The 25497-nt window shown below is 40.3% G+C and overlaps 1 protein-coding gene across 1 annotated transcript in view; it reads right to left on the reverse strand.

The window, feature by feature from the left end:
- CCDC170 (coiled-coil domain containing 170) overlaps positions 1 to 14657 on the reverse strand; it is a 96938-nt gene extending 82281 nt beyond the window's left edge. The window contains exon 1 of the mRNA XM_012740916.2: positions 14494 to 14657. Coding sequence (XP_012596370.1) covers positions 14494 to 14577 — 84 coding nt within the window. The 5' untranslated portion in view covers positions 14578 to 14657. The remainder of the gene's footprint in view (positions 1 to 14493) is intronic.
- Positions 14658 to 25497: the final 10840 nt, after the last annotated feature.

Consider the following 25497-nt stretch of genomic DNA (forward strand, 5'->3'; position numbering starts at 1 on the left):
CACTGTGGTGCTTAGCAACTCCGCTGACGTACCATGACGGTGACAAGAGTGTCCTCAACACACTCTTTAGGACGGACGTGCGTGGATTCCTGCTTAGGAGCCCTGCCCATCCGAGCTCACCCTCACTCCACTGAAGAGAGCGGCAGGAGGCAGCTCGGGAACGTAGGAAGGAGTCAGAGGCCAAGAAGAAAATCAGCGATGGCCGGTGCACACACCTTCCGAGCAATCCTCTCACTCTCCCGATATTTACAACTTAGAAGTCTTGCCAAGCCATTTTCCTCCGCCCAGTGTTCTGGACACCCGGACGGATCACAGCTCCCACGGCTCTCTTTCAGCTGTGCTCTCACGGCAACCCACACTTCTCCTCCTAGCACTTGGCACAGGGCAAGGGACAGGTGGTGTGTGAGTGAGTAGTCAACGTCTCCCTGTTCAGAAGACTGTGCTGTTCACTAAGTCACACTGGCACCTGCTTGGGACCTCACAGTGGAGACGCTCAAGTGAATGAATGGATGCTCGTTTTACTAATATCCTAGTCCTCCCATCTGATGGGTCGATGAGGGATGGATGCTCTTTTTACCAATGTCCTGATCCACAGGACTGACTCCACAGTCCCATCCCATTCTTATCTGCAATACCAACTATCCTCAGTCCCTGGAGCTGGCTGTTTCTTCCCAGCCCCACACCCTGGAGATGGCTGGTGTGGGAAGTTCACAGACAGACTCTCTCACTATCAGGAAATAGCCTACTATACTCCATATCAGCCTATCCCTCTCCAAAAGCATTAACAAAGCAAAAAGCATGAATGTTTCCTGTAGCCATAAGCTCTGAAGGGAGAAAAGTTGCCTTCTGTGAGTGTTCTAGAACATACTTACCCTGTACCACGGCAGGTTCATAAACTAAAGACAAGTTCCCACCTTGCTAGTGTTTCCTGTAATCTTTACTGTTTACAAAAGGCTTAGATTTCAGAAAATGATTTCAACTTCCATTCAAAGCTTCAGGCCGGCCAGGTGTGGTGATTCACACCTGTAATCCCAGCATTTTGGGAGACCAAGGTGGGAGGATCACTTGAGGCTAGGAGTTTGAGACCAGCATGGGCAACATACTGAGATTCTGTCTCTACAAAAAAATTTTTTTAATTAGCTGAGCGGTGTAGCATGGGCCTGTAGTCACAGCTATTCGGGAGGCTGAGGCAGGAGGAGTGCTTGAGCCCAGGAATTTGAGGTTGCAGCAAGCTATGATCAAACCACTGCACTCCAGCCTGGGTGACAAAGCAAGACCCTGTCGCTAAAAGAAAACAAAGTCAGGTCTATCTTTTATCCGAAGTCAAAACAAGAAAAAAAAAAAAAGAAAAAAAAAGAAAGAAAGCAAATAGCAGTAAAGAAAAATTAAAGGACGGGTAAAAAAAAGAAGCAAATAAGTATCATATACGTCCTGTTAGTGTTGTACACTTGCTAGAGGTGCATGATAATCTGGCTTTTCCAGGCAGATAAACATGAGCCACACAATCCACTAGGATCATGAGGTCAAGCAAACCAGTTGTTCAGTGACACCTATTTACTCAGAGAAATCATGACAAATTTTAAATTTCAAAACCCGCAAAACAATCCAATGGCATAATCCCAAATCCTGGTTCAGCACAAGCACTTCTACAACAGGGTCTAAACAATGTAGTCCAAGTAGACGTCACTCTCAGGTTCTAGTTTTTCAGGATGATTTTAAAGTAAAGCATAGAATAAGTGAAATGCTTATTCTTTAGCCAATCATCTATAATATAATACCATTTGACTACATTTATGTAGTTCATGTAAGACACAATTTCAAAGGCCTCTTGCCCATGTATTAAGAATACAGAATGGTTATTACTAAAAAGTAAAAAAGAAAAGAAAAAGAAAAAAATAGATGCTGGAGGGGGCGTGGTAAAAAAGAACGCAAAAAAAAAAAAAGAGAATGCATTCCTTGGCCGAGTGCAGTGGCTCATGCCTGTAATCCTAGCACTCTGGGAGGCCAAGGAGGGCAGATCACTCGAGGTCAGGAGTTCAAAACCAGCCTGAGCAAGAGCAAGACCCCGTCTCTACTATAAATAAAAAGAAATTAATTGGCCAACTAATATATATAGAAAAAATTAGCCAGGCATGGTGGCACATGCCTATAGTCCCAGTTACTCGGGAGGCTGAGGCAGAAGGATCGCTTGAGCCCAGGAGTTTGAGGTTGCTGTGAGCTAGGCTGACGCCACGGCACTCACTCTAGCCTGGGCAACAAAGCAACACTCTGTCTCAAAAAAAGAAAAAAAAGAGTGCATTCCTCATCACCCTAATCCATCTTCCCGCTGAAACCACTGAAATATGTTCTGGGAGGTGAGTGTGGAGGCCTCACATATCCAACACCTACTTAGCAAACTCTCAGAAGTCACATAATTTAAGCTGATGCAGCAATTTTAAGGCCTTTCAACATGAGGACTGAAAATGGTTCTACCAAAGCATTATTTTCATCCAAAAATAAGCAGAGACTGACTTTCTCCCTTTCCTCACATCTCACTCTGTGCTGATGGACCCTGTTCACTGCCCCAGAATAGTCACTCTGAAACACAGACTGATCGTCCCTCCCCACCTACAAAAACTGCCCAAGATAGACAAGGTAAGGAAGAAGCACATTAAGGTACGTAAACCTCTCCTCAATCGGCCCAAATCCACATTTCCAGCATTTTTGCCCCAATGCCCAATATCCAGCCTAACCTCCAGTCACATAGAAAAAATTCCATTTGTCTAGATGTGTCACAGAGTACTTGTAACTGCCTCATGCTCGGGGGGCCTTCCTCATCCTTCCTAAGCTTCTTCTTCACTTGGCAAAATTCTGGGTCCGATTCAAGAGTTGGAATTGGCTTTTCTGTGAAGCCTTCCCAGGACACCTAGGGAAAATTTATTTTTATCCCAGTTACCACTCCTGCCCCTATCCTCATCTTATTTACTTGGTTAATATTTCTCTAACCATCAAATCAGTGGGAAAAAAATGAATACCACCCAGAGTCCTACAAATCAGAGACAACCCTAAGACACAATTTTCCTTTACCTATGAAATTAATATTAACTCTTCAATTATTTATGAATGGTTTCTCTACAATACTTCTACACACAGTTTCATATCCCTCCCAGGCTGCATTATAACCTTTGTATAATATATACTCTTGCCTCTACAAGCCCCTTCTTACATAAAAGATATCAAAAATCATATTTTATGACTGCATTAGTATACAGATGAATATTTTGAAATATTAGGTATTAAAATACAGATGCGCCTCAACTTACAATAGGGTTACGTCCCAATCAAGTCACTGTAAAGTCAAAAAATCATAAGTCAAATCATTGTCAGTCAGGAGCCATATGTAGATTTTTCAGTGTGAAAGTTTATCGTTTTTCCTGTTCTGATTTAAAAAAGAAAACATATTTTTATGGGTCCCTAAAAGTATGGCAGGCCACAGTGGGCACTGATGGATAGGTCAGCCCTGTCTCTCCAGGAAATCAGGCAGGGGCTGTGACAAGCTCTTCCCAGAATTCTGCTGTTTTTTGTTTTTTGTTGTTTTTTTTTTTTTGAGACAGTCTCACTCTGTCACCTGGGCTGGATTGCAGTGGCATCATCATAGCTCACTGCAACCTCAAATATCTGGATTCAAGCAATCCTCCTCCCTCGACCTTCCAAGTAGCTGGGAATACACCACATGCCACCATGCCTGGCTAATTTCCTTATTTTTTGTAAAGATGAGGGTCCCACGATTGCCCAGGCTGGTCTCAAACTCCTGGCCTCAAGTGATCCTCCAACCTCAGCCTTCCAGAGTGCTGGGTTTACAGGTGTGAGCCACTGCGCCTGGCCAGCATTTGCCTTTGAGTCCATTTGTGATATACTTACTTGTGGGCCTAGCCATAACCTGTCCTTTGTTATTCTAACAAATTCCTTAAGCCTGGAAGGACTCAAAGTGAATTTATCATGCGTTATTAGTCAAGGTTCTCCAAAGAAACAGAGCCAGTAGGATGTGTATATACACAAAGAGAGAGAGATTCATTTTAAGGAATTGACTCACATGATGGTGAGGTTTGGCAAGTCTGAAATCTGCAAGGCAGGCCAGCAGCCTGGAGACCAGAGAAGAATTAATATTGCAGCTCAAATGCAAAGGGAGTCTGAAGGTACAATTCCCTGTTTTTCAGGAAATCTTATTCTTTTCTCCTTAAGGCCTTCAACTGATTGGACAAGGCCCACCCACCTTATGGAGGGCAATCTACTTTATTTCAGTCTATTCATTTAAATGGTAATCCCATCTAAAAAAAAATACTTTCATAGCAATACATAAAATTAGACATCACATTGTGCATTTCAAAAAGAGTGTGATCTTAAGGTTGATACCAGACAATTACACAAGGTTACAAAAGTCTTAATGCAAATATCACTGGCAGAGTTGAAGAAGGAATAAATTGTCTTTTGGTCAAAATGATGTGAAATGGAACTGCATAACCCGCATCTTGAACAGATCTAGCTTTGTAAACTTGATTACATCCAAATATTTTAGTTTTGCTTCTAAGTAAATGTCAGTCTGCCCATTTGCCTTCATGAATAAGAGTACAGATGTTCATCTTTACTCAGATGTCATGGTTTTAAAATCATGAACCAGAGATGACACTAAATACTTGCTTAAGTACTATCAGAAAGGAAACACTTAACAGCCAATACGGTCAAAACCATAATAATTTTTCTCAGCTATTCCCTAAAATTCTAATTATCAATTTTAAATGAATCCATCCAATAAGTCAATTCATTCCGTTACTTGGATGGATCATTTGCGGGTAGACTGTGCTGGTGGGCCCATGAGGATGTGGCTCGGGCCCACACTGGGGGACCAACAGAACTTTCCAAAATTAGAGAGTTCTTGATTTTTAAGAACTAGGCTTTCTGAAAAAGAAGATTTTTTAAACATTTCAATAGCATGTTTTTGCATAATAATAGCAAAGCCTTTAAGATTCACAGCACAAATAGCATTGCTTTAAATCCTAGAGTGGAAAGCAATCCATGATAGAGAACCATTTTCCCACCTGAAAGGGAACAATTGGCACCAACACAGTGGGAAGGAAAACCAGAGGGAGACCCACAGTCTGAGATGGGTGCTGGTAATAAAAACGCCAGCTAGATCCCTGGCTCCGCAGAAAGCAGCCCACAGAGACAGGAGCCTCTCAGAGAACACCTGCAGGCAGCACAGCTCCTGGGAGTAGAATCAAGGGCAATGACTGAGTGAAGTGCCCACTGGGCAGAGGGCAGCGCCATAAGGTCCCAAGCTCCAGCTCCTGCACCCACTTGTCAGGCAAGGATGGGAAACCATACCCTGTTTCCCATTTTCCCAAGAAAAGCAAAAAGGGCCTCTTAGCTAAGGCAATAGATCTAAAGAGACTTGGGATAGGAATATGGAGCAGGCAACAGGCTGGACCTGCAGAGGTCAGGGCAGAGCCCAGGACTTCAGCAGAGACAGACTGCCAAGTCCAAGAGAGAAGAGTTGGAGCCAAGAAGACAGGATGTCCCTAGGTCCTCCAAGAAGAAGAAGAAAAAGAATGAGGAGGAGAAGAAAAAAGAGGGGTAGGATGAGGGGGAGGGGGAGGAAAAGGAAGAAGAAGGAAGAGAAGGAGAAGAAAATAGTGCTCAGTCTAAATGCTCATCCTCAGGCCGGGCGCAGTGGTTCACGCCTGTAATCCTAGCACTCTGGGAGGCTGAGGCAGGTGGATCGCTCAAGGTCAGGAGTTCAAAACCAGCCAGAGCAAGAACGAGATCCTGTCTCTACTATAAATAGAAAGAAATTAATTGGCCAACTAATATATATATATAAAAAAATTAGCCGGGCATGGTGGCGCATGCTTGTAGCCCCAGCTACTCAGGAGGCTGAGGCAGGAGGATTGCTTGAGCCCAGGAGTTTGAGGTTGCTGTGAGCTAGGCTGACACCACAGCACTCACTCTAGCCTGGGCAACAAAGCGAGACTCTGTCTCAAAAAATAAATAAATGCTCATCCTCTGGGCCGCACCCATCACACCGGCAGAAACTTATCCTTTTCTGGCCCTGTCTTCCCAGTCCCCTCACAGTTTACCTTCCTCCACCTACTCCACAACTTGCTGGGTTCTGTCCTCAACACTGTTTCCCCATCACTCAAGACATCCCCATTGGCCTACTCCATGCCCTCCTGAGATCTCAGCCACTTCCAGTACGTGATGGCTCCCAAATCTGCACCTCTAGCTAGAAGTCACATTTCCAACTGGCCACTGACCATCACCTGCATGTCCTGCTGGCCCTTCAAGGTCAGCATCAGCTCCCAACACCCCCCCATTGCCCCAGTAACCTCAGCAAAACTCCCCTCCCTCCTGCCCCCTCCTCTGCTAGAGCACCTGTGTAATTACACTTGCTTTGTTGTGTCTTTCCTCTAGATCCTTATCTGAGACCATATATTTACTCCAGCTATGCTTGCCTTCTTCCTTTTTAAAACTTTTATTTATTACCAATTATTATTTACCTAACTAAACTGTAGAGTACCTTCTACTTCGTAACCCCATTTATTGCCTGGCACATGATTTTTTTTTTAATTTTTCTTTGAATTCTTCAGAAAAGTTGCAGGAATAATCCAATGAATTCAAGTATGTATGTTTTATTTAGATTCATCAATTCTAAAAACATTCTGCTACATTTGATTTATTCCTTTTTTTCTATGCATATATTACGATATGATTGCTGAATCATTTGTAAGCAATTCACAGATGCTATGGCCCTTTATCCCTAAATACTTCAGCTTGTATCTCCTAAGAACAAGGACATTCTTCTTCGTGCAATGGTCAAATTCAAGAAATTTAACAATGACACTGTATTATTCACTGATTATCTCAATAATATTCCTTGGAGCAACTATAAATACATTGCATGTGTTGTCAGGTATCTTTAGTCTGTTTAATGTGGAACAATGTCCCAGCCTTTCTTTGTCTTTCATGTATCAATAATGAAATAAACTGACATGAGGCTCCTTCTGTGATGCAATGAGAAGAACACAACACCTTTCACAGAATCGTCAAAAATGCCAAAAATGATTAACCTGAATCTAACCATGAGGAAACATTAGATATGCCCAAATTGAAGAACATTCCACAAACTGCACTCTTTTTAAACACATCAAGCTCTTCCCCACCTGAGGGCCTGGTGTTGTTCTTGCTGGTTCCCACAACACTCCTTCCTTCCAGCACCGTTCAGATTCAGTACATCCTCTCCTTAGAGAGCCACACCCACCCACCCTGTACAAACGAGACCTACCTTCACCCCATTCAATCTCTACCCTGTTCTCCTGCTTTCTTTTCTTTTCAAAGCATGAAATACCACTCCCAGAAATTACTTTGTTTATCTATTTTTTACTTTTTTGTAGAATATAACTTTTATGAGAGTGGGATCTATTTTAAAATAATGCCTGCTTTGAAATAGGCACGTGGGCAGAGCGTGGTGGCTCACTCCTGTAATCCTAGCACTCTGGGAGGCTGAGGCCGGAGGATTGGTTGAGGTATGGAGGCCCCATCTCTACTAAAAATAGAAAGAAATTAGCTGGGCAACTAAAAACAGAGAAAAAATTAGCCGGGTATGGTGGCGCATGCCTGTAGCCCCAGCTGCTAGGGAAGCTAGGCAAGAGGATCGCTTGAGCCCAGGAGTTTGAGGTTGCTGTGGGCTAGGCTGACGCCACGGCACTCTAGCCTGGGCAACAGAGTGAGACTCTGTCTTTAAATAAATTAATTAATTAATAAAAATAAAATATAATAGGCACTCATTTTATAGTTACTGAAGGAAAGAGTTTTCTGTATCTTCAGTGCCTAACAGAGTATCTAAGACTCAATAAATGTTTGCCAAATGGGTGACTAACACAGTGTATGTATGATTCACTAAGCAGAATATCTATGGCTCACATTTCCTCCTACATTCCCATTTTTGCTTACTCCAAACATTCATAAAATTTCTACATAAAGAGTTCAGTATTCTCTATCCATTTCTTTTACCTAAAGTAGAAGAGACTTAGGGAAATGTGGCAATTATAGTCAAGTCTAAAATCATTCCCCTTTGCACTGACATTGAGGCTAGACTAAGAGGGCCTTAATATGCTGAAAAATACATTTTTATAAAAAGCTAGGAAGGAAAATTCAAGAGGTGAAGCCTAAGGGTAAATTCAATCAATGAAAAGGAAGTCATTTCAGTTATTCAGAAATATAATTCAGATATTTATATTCATGAGACCAACACATCCCCTACTGCAAGTAAGAAGGAAATTTATTTTTATAAGCAATATTTAAAATATTTTATTTAAACAATATCTAAACATGTAGCTATAAAAGCTATAATCAATAGCTGTGCTTGTTATCAGCAAAAGAATGAGTGAGGTGCTACTGGTCTACCTCAGCAATGCTTTTGAACTTCTCTGCCTTAGATCAAAGCTACCAATGCACTAATTTCAAAGGAAAAAAATTGGAAGCCAAACAAAGAAATAAAGAAACCTTGGGTAAAAGAGCATAGCATAAATAATTCCTAGTACAGCAAATGTTACTCCTTTTGTCAATTAAAAAAATTTTAAATGTCCTTGACCATGGAAAAATAAGTATTTATAATTAGTCAACTCAAGTACAAACCAAGGAGTATTTACTATTGTTTGAAGTATACTACACATTGTATTTGGTAATGCCAAGTAAATACACAATCTTTTTAAAATACGCAAATAAAAACCTACTCTGTGTGTTCAAAAGGTTCTCTCCTACCTGTTCTTTGAAGGTTTTATCTCACACTGCATTCTGAAGCCAGGTGGCCAAAAAATCATTAGATACCAAGAGAAACCAAATATTAAAGTTAAAATAAAGTTGGATGTCCAAATAAATTAACTGATTATCATTTGTTTTTTAAAACTTTTTATTCTGAAATAGTTTTAGAATTACAGAAATGTTTCAAAACAGAACAGAGAGTTTCTATATACCCTTTACCCAGCTTTTCCTAATGTTAGCAACTTACATAACTGAGGTATATTTATTAAAACCAGGAAATTAACATTGTTACAATACTACCAATTAAACTACAGACTTTATTCCAATGTCATCAGTTTTTTCACTAATGTCCTTTTTCTGGTCTAGGAGCCAATCCAGGCTTCCACACTGCATTTAGTTTTCATTCCTCCTTAGTCTCCCCCAGTCATGACCTTGACACTTTCCGAGATTATTGGTCGGTATTTTGAAGAATGTCCTTCAAGTTGAGTTTGTCTAATGTTTTCTCATGATTATATAGTCATGATTTAGTTTTAATAATATAAAGCCTTTTTATTTAAAACAAGAGGAAAACTAATTACTCATCTAATATAATCCCTACCAATTGAGTACACTTTCTAGGCTTTTGTCCAATTGATTATTTCAAGATCTAAATGTATTTATTTATTCTCTTGGGCAAAGGGAAAAAATTATCCTATTAACTCTTATGACCATATCTCAAATATTTTATACATTTTTATTCTTCACAATGACTTAACCAAGTATTCATTTGGGCACTTTTAACAGTTTTCTTGCCAAATGTTTGTGTGGTTGATCTACCAAATACTAAGAGGTATATTAAAAATATTCTCTTTAGTTGTGGATTTGTCTATTTGTTCCTACAGATTTTTACTTCTGTCAATTTTTGTTTTTATACCTTGTGGTTATATAATTAGGTACACACACATTTAGAACTATTACAAGTTTCTGATTAATGAAATTTTATATCATTATGTAGTGACTCTCTTCACCTCTAGTAATGCATTTTGGCCTTAAAAGTATTTTGCATAATGTTAATATAACTAATCAGCTTTATTTTGTTGATTTCCCTGGTATGTCTTTTTATACACTTTTACTTTCAACTTTCCCATATCCTTTTGTCTAGATGTGTTTTACATAAATAGCATAAACTTGAATTTTTAAAATATGATCTGATGATTTTTGTCAGTTAACTGAGCATTTAGTCCATATATTTTTATTGAAATTGTTGATATATTTATATTATTTTCAACTATCATTTTGTGTTTTCTTTTTTCCTTGCTCTTTCTTTTTCTCTCCATTTTTAGTTTTTTTGGGGGAGGGGAAAATTTGGGATACTTTTCTCTATGCCTATAAAAAAAGGCTTCTAGCTTAGATTCATATGAAGATGTGATTAGAATCAGATCTTTTCTTAAATTTGATTTTGATAAAAAGGAGGAGCAACAATAGTAACAAAAAGAAGCAAAGCAAAGCAGAAGAGAGACAAAATGATTCTTTAAAAAGTGGAAATGGATACCACCTCCCACCCACTAGAATGGCTACAATCAAAGAAAGAAAGAACAGAAAATAACAAGTGTGGGTGAGAATGTGGAGAAATAAAAATTTTGTGCACTGCTGGTAGGAATGTAAAATGTACAGTCACTATGGAAAACATTATAGCAGTTCCTCAAAAAATTAATAATAGAATTACCACAAGATCCAGCAATTCCATTTCCAGGTATATGCCCAAAGGAATCGAAAGCAGAGTCTCAAAGATACATTTGTTCACCCATGTTCATAGCAGCCTTATTTCCAATAGCCAAAAGTGGAAACAACCCAGGTGTTGGCTGAGCGCGGTGGCTCACGCCTGTAATCCTAGCACTCTGGGAGGCCGAGGCGGGCGGATTGCCCGAGGTCAGGAGTTCAAAACCAGCCTGAGCAAGAGTGAGATCCTGTCTCTACTATAAATAGAAAGAAGTTAATTGGCCAACTAATATATATAGAAAAAATTAGCCGGGCATGGTGGCGCATGCCTGTAGTCCCAGCTACTCACGAGGCTGAGGCAGGAGGATTGCTTGAGCCCAGGAGTTTGAGGTTGCTGTGAGCGAGGCTGACGCCATGGCACTCACTCTAGCCTGGGCAACAAAGTGAGACTCTGTCTCAAAAAAAAATAAAAAATGAAATAAAAACCCAGGTGTCCATGGACAGATGAATGGAAACATGGCATATGCATACAAAGGAACAGAATTCAGCCTTAAAAAGGAAGGAAATTCTGACATATACTACATAGATGAGCCTGGAAGACATGCTAAGTAAAATAAGCCAGTCACAAAACCACAAATACAGTTTGATTTCACTCAAACAGGCTACCCAGAATAGTCAAATTCATAAAGACAGACAGTAGAATGGTGGTTATCAGGGGCTGTGGGGAGGAGAGAACGGGAAGTCATTCTTAAATGGACACAGAGTTTCAGTTTTGCAAGATGAACTAAGTTCTAAAGATGGATGGTGGCAATGGCTGCACACCAGTGTGAGTGTACTTAATGCCACTAGACTAAATTTTATGTTATGTGTATTTTAATTTTAATTTTATTTTAATTTTATGTTATGTGTGTTTTACACAATTTTTTTTAAAATGCGGAAATGGTGGAAGGAAAAGAAAAACAAATTTTACTTCCTTTATGATTATATATAACCAGCTCCTTTATAATTATATATCACCAAGTCTTTTGCTTTGAGGAACTATAGCTGTTGATAGACTATTGCTATTTACCTTTAGTTCTCACAACAATCCCATCAGTTACTCCAATTAACCCTTGTTTTACACAGAGGAAAGAGACTTGCTCAAATTTCCAACAGTGATATGGCCTGAAACTCCAACCCATTGATTCAGGTTCTCTGGGCATGTGAAAACACGTGGAAACATACCCTGCCAGCCACCATATGCCTGTGGCCTCTGACACAAAATCCAAGCACTTTCCACTAACCTACTACTATAGCCTTTTGCTGACCATGAATACTACTTTATAGTTTGGTCACATTTTTCATTCAGTAGCATTACTTCAAATGCATGACAAAGTTATACCGTCCACTGAAAGCTGTGTTTGTAAATGTCCCCCAAAGCATATCTCTGTCCTCTATGCTTGACCTGCTCTGCTTTGATTCTCATAATATTGGTCTTAGTATTTGGCACATTTTCGAGCTTAGTAAGCTCTGCTGGTGATTTGATTACAGGTAAACCCAACTGGAGAAAAGTTTAGCATTAAACTTGGTTCATGGGGGACACTGATGAAAGAGTCATCTTTTTATATGTCTGTTTCTCTTGATTGTGAGCTCTTGAGTCTTTGTAAACAGAGCAGGGACGGTGTCAAATTCAGTTTTGTATTGTTAGTCCCTCACACAGATCCTCAATAAACTGATTGTTGAGGGGGCAGCTGCGGTACTGATGTGGGTATTGGTGAAGGTGGTAGTAGTGGGTGGTAGTGGTGTCGACACCAACACACATTCCAAAAATTGTAAAAAATAATAATAGCTAATAGAGACAAGCGGTCATTCTGTCAGACACTCTATTGGGTCCCTTATATTAACTATAAAATCCCCAAACTACACTGTGTGATAAGTGTGATGATCCTGTGTTTCAGATGGAGAAACTAAAGTTCTGAGACATTAAGTAATTTTTTTGACCAAGGTGTCACAGATTAAGTGCTAACATCAAGATAGTTTGAACTCAGTTTCTGTTCCAAACCTAATACCTCAGTCCCTAAATATTCTGTTTCTTCAGAAAGTTGCAAACTATTGCTGCTTTTTATTCTAATGTTTTTCAATGCAGGATGGTAAAAAAAAAAAAAAAGTACAAAACATTCAAAAGAAAGATACTGAAGTCCCTGCTCCCTCGTCTGAGTAAGCCATTTCCTCCTCTATATAATGGGAAATCTCTGCCTTTTCTACCTAAATTGTAAGATTGTCTCATGAAGTATTTTGCAAACTGAACATGTAATCATAATAAATGCTGGCCTTTCTACTTCTACTTTTGTTCTCAATAAAGTTTAGCTCTTTTCAAGCCAATTAAAATCTTAGGCTTGATGGAAATTTTCCTTTATGTAGGCAGTGACTCATTCTAAAAATTCCTATGTAAATCAAAATTACTTAATGAATATAATTACTTACTTATTGCTAAAGGGGAAAAGGGACCTTTACAGTGGAAAAATCTGGAAGATGCCACCAGCTGGGGACATCACCAGTACAATAATGGGATAAGCTGATATCATGCACCTCTTGATGTGATGGACTGAGACACAATATCTCTTGTATAGTATTCCTACCAAAAATCTAACCATGAAAAACAAGCAGATAAACATATTCCATAAAACAAATAAACTGGACTATGCAAAAATGTCAGTATCATCAAAAACAAACAAACAAAAAGAGCTGAAGAACTGTTACAGGTTTAAAGAGACATAACAACTAAATACAATGTGTGACCTTGAAATAAAAAAAAAAAAAATTGTTAGCAATAATTGGGATAATTGGCAAAATTTTAGTAGATAGTATACATAATACTATTGTAGCAATGCTAAATATCCTGATTTTGATAATTGTGTTTTGGTTAGAGAATGCCCTTATTCTTCAGAGATACACACCGGAGTATTCAGGGATGAAGGGGCTTGATGTCTGTAATTTATTAATACTTTCAATGGGCTCACCAAAAAGTATAAATAATATAAAAATACTACATATTTATATATGGGCTAACAGTCTTAATTTGTAGAAGACACTGTATTGGAATAAAATGTAGTAAAAAGTCAAATAGGAAAATGTCAGATGAAAGAAAAAATTTTTTTGCACATGATGGTACTAATTTTCCACAAATATGCCAGGAACCTGAGAAATCTAAATACAAGTGAGATGTAAAAGCAACAATCAAAGCTGCTGAATATCAGAAGAATTCTGACAGCATGCTGGAGGCTCCAATTCCTGTTTTGAATCTAATATATCCCCAGGGGTATATAAGGTCCCCATGGCCATATCGAAGACACCTCTTAGGTTAGCAGGTCAGCTCAACACAATTCTCCCGTCTCTGGCCACTGCTGCCGACACACACGACACCCGGTGGTCCCCAAGGCCAGGTCCAGAGGTGGACCCTCGCCCGGGGCTGAGCCAGCCAGCACTTGCGTGCGTGTGCGCGTGTGCGTGTCTGCCCGGAAGTCCCCAGCGCCTAAGTGACTCCTGGGGGTGAATGAGCAAATGGATCCAGCGACAAGGGAATTATTGTTTCTGGAATAGTTCGCAACAAAAAGGCCAGCGACTTCACCCGGGGCTGGCATTAATCCTACCACGTTAGATTTTCAAGGAATTGCTCTGCATCGCGTCTCAGTAGCTAAGCAGAGACAGTTAAAAGACGGCATCATTTGCTCCAGAGAGGAACTACAGGAGCCAGCCGACCTTTCCAATTCAGCCAGCTTCAGCGGTGAGCGGCGCAGCGTGGCACAACCCAGCTTTCACACGCACTGCACAGACGCGGGTCCTAACCGTCGCTTCCCCAAATCAGCGCGCTTGGCAGGCCCGTCCACTGCCCAGGGGAGACACATCCGCGCTGGTGCTCCCCACGCGTGCGGGAGGAAAGGGGTGCGCGCGCGGGCGCCTCTGCGCCTCCCGGGGTGGTGCGTCCCCAGCCCCTGTCCCGCGGCCGCAGCCGGGACGTACCTGGCGCACCGGCGACGTGGCGCCCAGCGCGGCGTCGCTGGTCCCGTCCAGGCGCCTGGAGGCGGAGAGGCGGCCGCGGCTCATAGCGGCCGGAGCCCCGCGGGGCGCTGGGACCGGCCGGCCCCGAGGTTGGCCGCGGCGCGGGGAGCCGGCGGGCGCGTCGCCTCGGGCAACAGGTAAACACCGCGGGGAGGCGGCGGCGCCCGCTGCGCACGGCCGCCTTCGGCCTCGGGGACGCGCCCCCGGGCACGGGACAGACTCCTGGACGAGGGGCAGAGACCCAGCTGGAGACCCTGCCAAAGCGATTCGGGTCCGCGGGGATGGGGGTCAGCCTTCCCGCTGGGACTCCACCACCGTAAGCACAATTCCAGGCCTCGTCCTTAGGTAAGGGGCAAGTGACAGTGAGTGGGCAGTGTTAACGGTGCTGGCCTTCGCGAGGTAAAGGAGCGTTCACAACGGTGAATGGAGCATTTATTTAGCACCCACTGTGTGCAGATGCGGCTGTGAGCCCCAGGCTGTCTTTGTAGCTGTGCATCCTATGCGGTTGCACAGGCCCAGGTGCTGCGCTTGGTTTAACACTCTGCTGTCCCAGTCTTGAAATTCTCAGTCGCTTTTCAACAGAGCGTCCTGCATTGTCATTTTGCACTGGGCGCCACAAATTAGGTGGCCTGTCCTGGTGCATATTCTTTCCTTTAACCTTCTCAACAATCCTGCAAGAAAACACAAGTGATAGTATAATACTAGTGTTAGTAACAGCCACGGCTTCTCATGAAAGGTGTGTGTCTTACCTGAGCTGTTCTAGGTGCTTCCCAGGCATGATCTCCTTAAATAAAACAAGATTATGCAGTGGATATTAGAATAATCTATTTGTAAGATAAGGAAATAGTTACGGAGAAATGAAATAAATTGCCCAAGATACACAGCTGGGAAGTGGTAGAGTGACAGTCAGACCCCAGACTATAAAACTAAAGCACAGAGGTGAGTAACCTGCCTAAAGTCCCACAATTTTTAGCAAAACCTGAAAATGGAACCTGCGATCACTTCACGTTAAAGCCCTTGGTGGCCCCATGTGCCTTTGGAAACTTACAGAAAATCAGAGCTGTGGCAGCTCTCCTCATATTCCATCCGATCATCCTACCGGAATCCATATCGTCTCTGAGGACTTCTTGGTCTTGACAATGGCTTTTGATCTAACAGTGACATTGCCATGTATCCAATCCAGAATCACCTCAACATTTTCACCTGAAGAAACATTTTTTAAAAAGCTCTTTAAAAAGTATAATTCGTGGTAAGTATATTTTCAAGTTGCAGCCTTTCCTCGCAGTAGAATCATTACAGACTTGTTGGATTTTTCAACAAACTAACACTTGCAGAGGAAACACAATATTAATCAAAATTCAAGGCACTTGGAAAAGCACCAACCTGAGAAAGTCCCCTTTCTATTAACTTTAATTCAATTGTTTCAGAAGTCCATGTTATAAAGTCTAATTCTGGTTACTTTGGTCATCCTGTAACTCTTCTTTATGAGAACAAAAGATAATGAATTTGCTCAGTCTTTAAAAATCTTTGCGAAACAGATTTTTCTGTATGGAAAAGCAATGGACTTCTGTGGTAAGCAAAGGCAGAAAAAGTGCTAGGCTCACCCCTACCCAGATGCGTTGGAGGTTTTTGGGATGTCAAGACATGAGCCAAGTGACTCTTCAAGGCAGCATCTGATGACGGGATGTGATGATGTCAAGGGGGTGAGTAGGAGGACTCCCAGGTTGGACCCTGGAGGGCATGACAGTTTGGAGGAACTGGGTCTGTAGTGGGGGTAAGGGGTCACTCCAGGTCTGATAAGAGTTTAAGCATAGGAGGGAAGTGAAAGGGCACAAAGCGTGTTCCAGTCCAGACTTCTCACAAAACTCCGTGTGTGGGCAGTACTTTAGAGTCTGCAATACATCAGTCCAGACTTCTGTTTTCCTTTACAGTGACAACAGACAGGAAGCTACTAGCTGTGTGAGCCTTGTACACATCATCTGACACTATCTCCAGAGGAAATGGAAGTGGTGATGGTGAAGAGGGGAAAGATTTGGAGGTGGAATTGACAGTCCGAGCTTGCCAGCCGGGCTGAAAGCGTGGTGAGGCCGGATCAGGCAGCAACCAGACAAAGCAGAGAGAGGAGACAGAGTTTAGTTTGGGACAAATTTAGTCTGAGGGGCCCATAGGAGAAGACAAACAGAAAGTCCAGGGCACATCCGGTTTAAACCAGAATATCCAGATTACTCTGATATAATGTTAAATTTTATCCTGAAACTTCTTAATAATCCCAGTATGCTGGAATATATATGAAATAAACACAATACCAGAGACAATAAAAATGCCTGAGAAGTAGCTCTTCAGGGCAATGAAGAGCTCTATCTGTTCTAACTGCAGAATAGAGCTTGTATTTTACGGTTTTCTTGTGGTGTCATAAGTTTATGACTTTGGTTTCCTCCTTTTTGTTTGTTTTACAAATGTACGTGCTTGTCATAGGAAAATTTGTAATATGATAACAACTTTTGATGCTTTTGAGTTATGTTTAGAAGCTTGTCACTGAAACCACTTCTGTTACTTTCAGTTGTCCAAAGACTGATGAAAAGAGTAGGTTTGATTTTAATGGTTTCCTAGGCAACTTGCTATGGTCTGAATGCTGATGTCCCTCCACACACACACAAATTCACACATTGGAACCTAATACCCAATGTGATAGTATTAAGAGGTGGGCCCTTAATCATTTGGAAAGTGATTAAATCATGAGGGCTCCACACTCCTGAGTGAGATCAGTGGCCTTATAAAAGTGGCTCAAATTTGTTAAAGGTACAGAATTACAGCTAGATAGGAGGACTAAGTTCTAGTGTTCTTTACCACTATAGGATGACTATAGTTCACAATAATGTATTATATAGTTTCAAACAGCTAGGAGGATATTGAATGTTCCCAACACAAATGGTAAATGTTTGAGATCATGGATATGCCAGTTACCCTGATCTGATCATTTTACATCATAGGTATTGAAACACCACTGTGTACTCCATAAATAGGTACAATTATCATATGTCAATTGAAAATAAAATAAAATTTTAAAAATGTTTAATGAAAAAATATTTTTAAAAGCAAAATTTTTTCTAAAAGTGACATATCTATGTATTTATATTGAATAAATATTTTTGAAACTTAAAAAAAAAGAGGCTCAAGTGAGGTCCCCTGCCCTTTCTACCCTGGCAGGATGCAGCAAGAAGGTGACATCCATCTATAAGGGACAGGCCCTCACCAGACACCGGGTCCGCTGACACACTGGTCTTGGACTTCCTAGCCTCCAGAACTGTGAGAAATAAATTTCTATTGTTTACTACTTAGCCAGGTCTAAGGTATTTTGCTATGGCAGCCTGAATGGTCTAATACTTCACTGAATGAAATGTTGCCAAAGGCTGCAAACAACTACTTTATTTATCTAACAGAAAATTACTTGCTGAAATATGGACCACTGAAATCTTATACTGCTATCACAGTGAGTAACAGCATTTAAAGGTCTTTAAAAACAATCTCAGTCCTTTCCTAGCCTTATTTTAGTTGTTTGCTGAATCCCTACTTTATCTCTCTAATAAATGAGCCCTTTTTTAGCAGTGATGTTAACGTTATCAATTCATCCTAAAACAGAGCCCCATGCCTTATTTGTTCTACTGTGACATACAGCTGTTTGTAAGACAATTTATCAATGTCATGTCCAAAGATTTTCGTAAATTTTCACTTCATTTATTTTTAAGGTCAATTTTCTTTCTTTTCCCCATACATATGACCATTTCCAATATATTTTTTCACCTAAAATAAATGTGATCCATTTTATGACTTTACAATAGGCTCAGAGCTTAGAGAACCACGGAGAGCGCACTTTGTGAAAAATAACCAACTGGATGGCTCTGTTTCATTGTTAAGGTAAATCACGATTGTTCTTTTAAAAAGCAAAATCCAAGCTGTGCATGGGGGTGTATGCCCGTAATCCCAACTACTTGGGAGGCTGAGACGGGAGAATTGCTTAAGCCCTGGAGTTGAGTACAAACTGGGCAACATACCAAGACTCCATCTCTTAAAAAAATTAAAATAAATAAACATTAAATAAATAAAATTGAAGTTTTGAATTTTTTAAAATAAACAAAATCTTTTTTATCAAAAATATAAAGTATAGCCAGGTATAGTGGCGCATGCCTGTAGTCCCAGCTACTCAAAAGGCTGAGGCAGGAGGATGGCTTGAGCCCAGGAGTTCAAGGCTGCAGTGAGCTATGATTGGGTGACAGAGTGAGACCCTGTCTCTAAAAAAAAAAACAAAAAAAGTAAAGTACATTTCAAGATATTTTAGCTGGGTAAATATAAGTTTCTAAAAAACATTCAAAAGTGCACATTTTCTAGATCTATATGATTTTTATTTGACTATAGATTCAATACTTATTAACTCAAATTTAATTGATATTTCCTCAACTAGTCTAAAAGATTTGTTATAGATAATACCACCACCATCCCCGACCTTGACTGAAGTGATCTTTAAGTTGTAAAATCGCAAGTTTAGAATAGTTTAATATTTCAGGGAAAATTTGGAGGGATAAATTGGACAAACAGTGTTAATATTTTTCTAATCTAAGGAGAGAGAGCCCTTTCTGGCAAAAAACCAGGAGAGAACCACCTCACCTCGTGCCGGGAGAACCACCTCACCAGGTGTCTCTGTGTAGGAAAAGTGTCAGCCAACCAGGAGGATTATGGGAAATGTGGGGTGAAGAGCTGTAAGGGGTTTCTTGGACTCCTCTGTCCTCTGAATCATCTCACAGCTAATTAATTCTAAAGTCTTTTCTCTGCGGGGCTCCCCTAGAAGAGCTGGAGTTTGGATTTCTAAGAAAGTGGTTTATCGAGCCGAGCTCTCTCACGACAGGGAGACGGGGGCAGCAGGCTAGGGCAGGGCGACAAGCTACTCGGGCATGTGGCCAAACCTCCTCCTCTTGCTATTACTGGCTTAGAGTAGGTTTTAGGAATTTTTCTCTTTTTAAATATGGGCTTTTACTGCAGTCTACTTCTAATCCATTTTCGAAACAACACAATAATTATTCTTCTAAAATCCAAATCTGATCAGGTTATTCCCTTGTTCTAAAACTTTTGAAGAAACCCCACTGTTTATAGGAAAATAAGAGTCTTAGCACTTGGGTACTTATCATATGCCTCTTTTTTAAAAAAAAATAATTTGCATAAGTTATTATTTCTGGTGCTAGTAACGCCTCTGGATTGGGTATTATTATCATTTTGTTGCAGATACGAAAGCTAAAGCTCAGAGAAGGAAATTGCTCATGTTCATGCCCCTTAAATGGCAGTACAGGTATTTTAAGTGAGATCTCTTGCCTCCAAATTCTCTACATTTTTTCAACTATAGAAGTAAAGTGTCTTATTCTAAAAAGCTAAATATATACTAGTTTCTTTGACTTATAAAAGAAGAATAAATTGGGTAATTGAATAAAACCTAAAATGACTTGGGCTTCTTTTTTTTTTTTTTTTTTTTTGAGACAGAGTCTCCCTTTGTTGTCCAGGCTAGAGTGAGTGCCGTGGAGTCAGCCTCGCTCACAGCAACCTCAAACTCCTGGGCTCAAGCGATCCTTCTGTCTCAGCCTCCCAAGTAGCTGGGACTACAGGCATGCACCACCATGCCCGGCTAATTTTTTTTATATACATATCAGTTGGCCAATTAATTTCTTTCTATTTATAGTAGAGACGGGGTCTCGCTCTTGCTCAGGCTGGTTTCGAACTCCTGACCTTGAGCAATCCGCCCGCCTCGGCCTCCCAGAGAGCTAGGATTACAGGCGTGAGCCACCGCGCCCGGCCTGGGCTTCTAAATAAAGAACTGGTTTTCTGATGTACTGATTAGTGCATATCTTTAAATTTTAAAAATATAGTCAATCCTTATTATTTGCAGGTTCACCTACTCACTGAAATTTATTTGTTGCCCCAAAACCAATACTTACAAAGCTACCATAGTCATTCATAGACATGTGCAGACTGGGGGAATTTGAGGCACATTTGAGTACACATCCCCAGCTGAGTACTGTAAACAAGTATCCTTTTTACAATCTATTTAGTGCTACCTTTTTGTTTTTGTGTTGGTTTTTTGTTTGGGTTTTTTTTTTTTTTTTTTTTTGCATTTTTGTGCTTATTGTTAGTCATTTCTCTGTTTAAATGGTCCCCAAGCATAGTGCTGAAGTGCTGTCTACTGTTCCTAAGGGCAATCAGGCTGTGTTGTCCCTTACAGAGAAAGTACATGTGTTAGATAACTTTCATTCAAGCATGAGTTATAGTGCTGTTGGCTGTGAGTTCAGTGTTAATGAATCAAGAATATATATTAAATAAAACAAAAACAAAATAAAAAATATTAAATATAGGCAGATATTTGAACATCTTATCTTCTTTCTGTAAACCATGGATGATAATCATGGCTACCTTACAGGAGAAGTAAATTCGTTCAGGCAATGCTCTTAGGACAGTGCCAAGGACAGAAGTAAGTTCTCAATAAGTGTCATCAATTATTAAAATTATATTCTTATTTTAATTATTACAACACTTTATACCTCTTTCAAGCCAAAGTGTAATAGTGTGACAGTTATTTTTGCACATGTATTATTACCCCTTAAAGGACACAGTTTCTTGGGATTATTTATCTTTATGTCCTTTATAAAGTCTAACCTAGCACTTTTGGCACAACAGACCTTCAATAAACATTTGATAAATAAATAAATATTCTAAAAAAAATATTAAATATATATTTCAAAAACATATATTTTAAAATATATATTAAAAAAACAAAAACAAAAATAAAACAAAAAATGTTTAAACAAAAACCCATAAAACATGGTTATATATTAATGAGTTGATGAAAATTTTGTGACCAGAGGCTCATAGAAACCTAACCCTGTACTTCCCCTAGGAGCAGTGGTTCAGTATTCACTAATTCAGCGTTCATAGCAACTTTATAGAACATAACTACTATGAATAACAAGAACTTACTGCATTCTACTGGACTTAGTTGCTGGTCAAATTTGACATTCACATTGCAGTTCATATAATCTGCTGTTTGTTTATTGTACAGAATGGTATCTTTGAGTTCCCAATTTAAATCTAAAGGTATTTTCATTATGACAACAATTGCTATGAAATAACTAATATTTAATAATGCAATAATTAACTGTGATAAACTAAGGAAACCTTCTGCCAATTTGGGTACATGACCATGTAATGTAAATATTTTTAAATTATATATTCTTGTTAAAAATTATCTACCTGAAGTAAATTAGGTTTTCCAAAACACTCTGTAGGTACAAAGTTTAGAAATTTATCACATAACAGGCTGAACATAGTAGTTCACGCCCATAATCCTAGCACTTTGGGAAGCCAAGAAGGGAAGATCGCTTGAGGCTGGGAGTTCCAGACCAACCTGAGCAACACAGCAAGACTCAGTCTCTACAAAAACATTTAAAATTAGCCAAGCATGGTGGTGCAAACCTTTAGTCCCATAGGCTGAGGCAGGAGAATCACTTGAGCCCAGGAGATTGAAGCTGTAGTGAGCTATTACATGATGATGCCACTGCACTCTAACTCAGGCAACAGAGTTAGACTCTGTCTCAAAAAATTAAAAATAAAAAAGAGGAAGTTTATCACATATAACAAAACGATGAAAAAAATCTGTGAATTCTCGTTATTTTTTCTGCCTCACAGAAAATATTTTCTGTCAATATTCTAAACTCTTTGAGAATGAAAAAATGAAGCAAAGAATGAGTCAAAGATTTGCAGTATAATTTATCATGGATCCTAAAAAGCAGGCCAAATATTACTTCAAAATATAACTTTTAAATGTATCTGTTCTAAATTAATTTGGTATGATTTTAAATAAAATTAATGTTGTCAGCAAAAAGATGCAGGAATCAAAAATTGTCCATAATATCCCTGAAATCATCTAGGAGATTATGAAATTCTTTGAAGAGAAATGAAGCACTGATGCTTACAAAAAAATATTTTGGGGATGAGGAAGAGGAGACCAGATTAGATGAGGAAGAAGAGACGAGACCGGACAAGGAAAGGAGACCGGATGTGGAAAAGGAAACCAGACCAAAAAAGGAGACAAGACTGGACGAGGAATAGGAGACAAAACCAGAAGAGGAGACGAGACCAGACCAGGAAGAGGAGACCAGACCAAACAAGGAAGAAGAGACTAGACGGGCCGAGGAGACGAGACCAGATGAGGAAGAGGAGACTAGATGGGACGAGGAAGAGAGTGCTGAGTTCTTAATGTGCAATACCTCATTCAGACCTCATGAGCTATCCTGTAAGAAAGGTATTGTTCTTTACCTTGTTTATAGAAGAGGAAACTATGGCTCGGAGGAGTTATATTATCTGCCCAGGGTAACACCTTAACTCATGAAACTGAGAATCAAAACCAGGCCTGAATCCAGAGTCTCTGCTCTTAGCCATTATGCAAGTCAGATACCTTCTTTCTGCCTATATGGTTGTTCCCACAGCTTCCTCCAAAGGTGTCCTCAGCCTGGCCCTGGGGCTGAGCCACAGCTGCTGTCCTGGTGATTTCCAACCCCAGAGTTTATTTTTATTGTGGCTGGAAGGCAGAAATTGGGCTTCTTGTGCCGTTCCATCTCTGGACACAAGAGGGTGAACTCTCAGCAGGCAGGTCTTGCACTAGGCCTCACTTGCCCCATTGGCAACATGGGAAGAATAATCCTACTCCTGGTGCCTGCCAAAATTACTCTTTTTTGAGATCATATATGGAAGAGATCTGCATAAAGGATTAGCACTTATTAGATTATGTATAGATCTAGCCCCCAACCCAAGTTCCAGACTTAATTCCCAAAAGTTCCCAGCAAACTTGGAAAACCTCCAAGGGATCCTCACCTCCCTGCCGTTGTTGTTCACGTCTTTCCACGTATCTGAAAGGCCTCCTTATCCTCATCTACCATAATCCAACGTATCCAAAAGACCTAGTTAATAGGCTTCCTCCTCGAAGGTGTTTGTGGACAGCTGTGCTTGAAGTGATCCATTTCTCCTACCTAATATTTGGCTGTAAGCACTTAAGATAGGCATCACACCTAGCCTTACCGTATAATTACTGATGTATAGGACATCTCCTCTATGGAGGACACATGTTGGTTTTAGCTTGCCTAGTAGCTTCTCCCCCTTTTAGTAACAGCAACTTGATTTTCCTCTGGTGAACAACCTTCCCTCACTTTTAATCCATAAGATTTGGATGGGGTCAACCCCACTTCCAAATCCAGAAGTAGGCATGTGACATAGGCCTATTCAGAGTTACTTTAATGGGTTCAATGAAGGGCAGGTAGCTCAATTAAAAGCATTGAGAATTACTCCTAGAACTTTTGCTAGGAGTTAAAAAAAAAAAAAAAACACCTCTATTTTTGCTACAATTGGATGTAAACATGAAGCTGTGAGGGGCTTTCACATGGGGAAAAAAATTCCTGAGGATGAAGCCACCCAAGAGCAGGTTATAGAAAGAGACCTAATCTAGAGGATAATATTGTTGGAAAACCTTGAATCTTATTTTCAGCTCTTCCTGAAACTATTAATAGAAGTAACCTTCCTAGGACAAATAAATTCTATCCCCTGCCCATATTCTTTTTTTCCTTTTAAGCTAGTTTGTGTTGGGTTTCTATAACATAGAATTGAAAGATAGGAACACATCCTCAATTTGTTTATGAACTTTAAGGGGCCAAAGGCCTGACCTTTTTAACTTTACATCTCTTAGCATGGTACCTGGTAAGACAGAGGGTCCTTGAGGTGTGATGATTGATTCCCTTCAATCTCATTTTCCCTGAGCACCTACAATGAGCTGAGCTAAGCACTGGAACTACAAGGCATAATCAGACATAGTCCTTGCCCTCGAGGAGTTCTGAATTTAGTACAAGGAGGAGGTATGAAAATGAATACTTTATAATATAACTTGGGCTATAATAGAAATCTGAGCAAATTTTTGTGGGATTCCAGAGGGTTGGAGGTTTGGGGAGATGAGATGTGGGAAGGCTCCTCAGAGGAGGTGACATCTGAGTCAAGTTCTTAAAGAACGAATAGAAGTTCCTAGGCAGAGAAGTGGGCATGGGGCAAAGGGTGTCCCAGGGATGAGATATTCCAGGTGGAGAGAACAAGATTATATATTAATAATTATAAAATTAATAATAATATCACCATCTCCTACTCTTCCTGTGGCCTCTTCATAAGCTTCTTCCTCTTTCTCTTCCTCTGCCTCATCTATCAGTAGACTCGTCACAGTGGTTAAGAGCACAGGCTCTGAGCTCTGAAAGATTTGGTTCTGCCAGATGGGGTGCCTCATGCCTATAATCCCAGTGACTCAGGAGGCTAAGGTGGGAGGATCACTTGAGCCCCGGAGTTTAAGACCAGCCTGAGCAACATGGTCAGACCCCATCTCTACAAAAATAGAAAACTTATCCAGGTGTGATGGTGCATGCCTGTAGTCCCAGCTACTTGGGAAGCTGAGGCAGGAGGATTATGTAAGCCCCAGAGTTGGAGAATGCAGTGAGCTGTGATGATGCCACTGCATTCTAGTCTGGGCAACATAGTGAGACTTTGTCTCAAACAAGCAAACAAACAAAAAGATTTGGTTCTGCCTCTTACTAGACACATGACCTTGAGCAAAATCACTTACATTTTACAAATAAGGACAATAGTGTATTTGCCTTGAAAGATTGTCAAGAACATTAAACACAATTACAAATATAAAGAATATGCCTGTCACAAGGTAATTCTCAAGAAATGTTGGCCACTATTATTTTTATTGTCATAAAATCAAGAACCTTTAAACACCAAGGAATAAGAAACTAAACTCGAATTGGCATAAACAGTAAGGAGATTCTTCATTGCACATAACGGGAGTCTTGAAGTGCAGCAGGCTCCAGGCAGGAAATAATCAGGGCTCTGACTCCG

This window comes from Microcebus murinus, chromosome 5 (genome assembly GCF_040939455.1).
Source record: "Microcebus murinus isolate Inina chromosome 5, M.murinus_Inina_mat1.0, whole genome shotgun sequence".
Classification (NCBI taxonomy): domain Eukaryota; kingdom Metazoa; phylum Chordata; class Mammalia; order Primates; family Cheirogaleidae; genus Microcebus; species Microcebus murinus.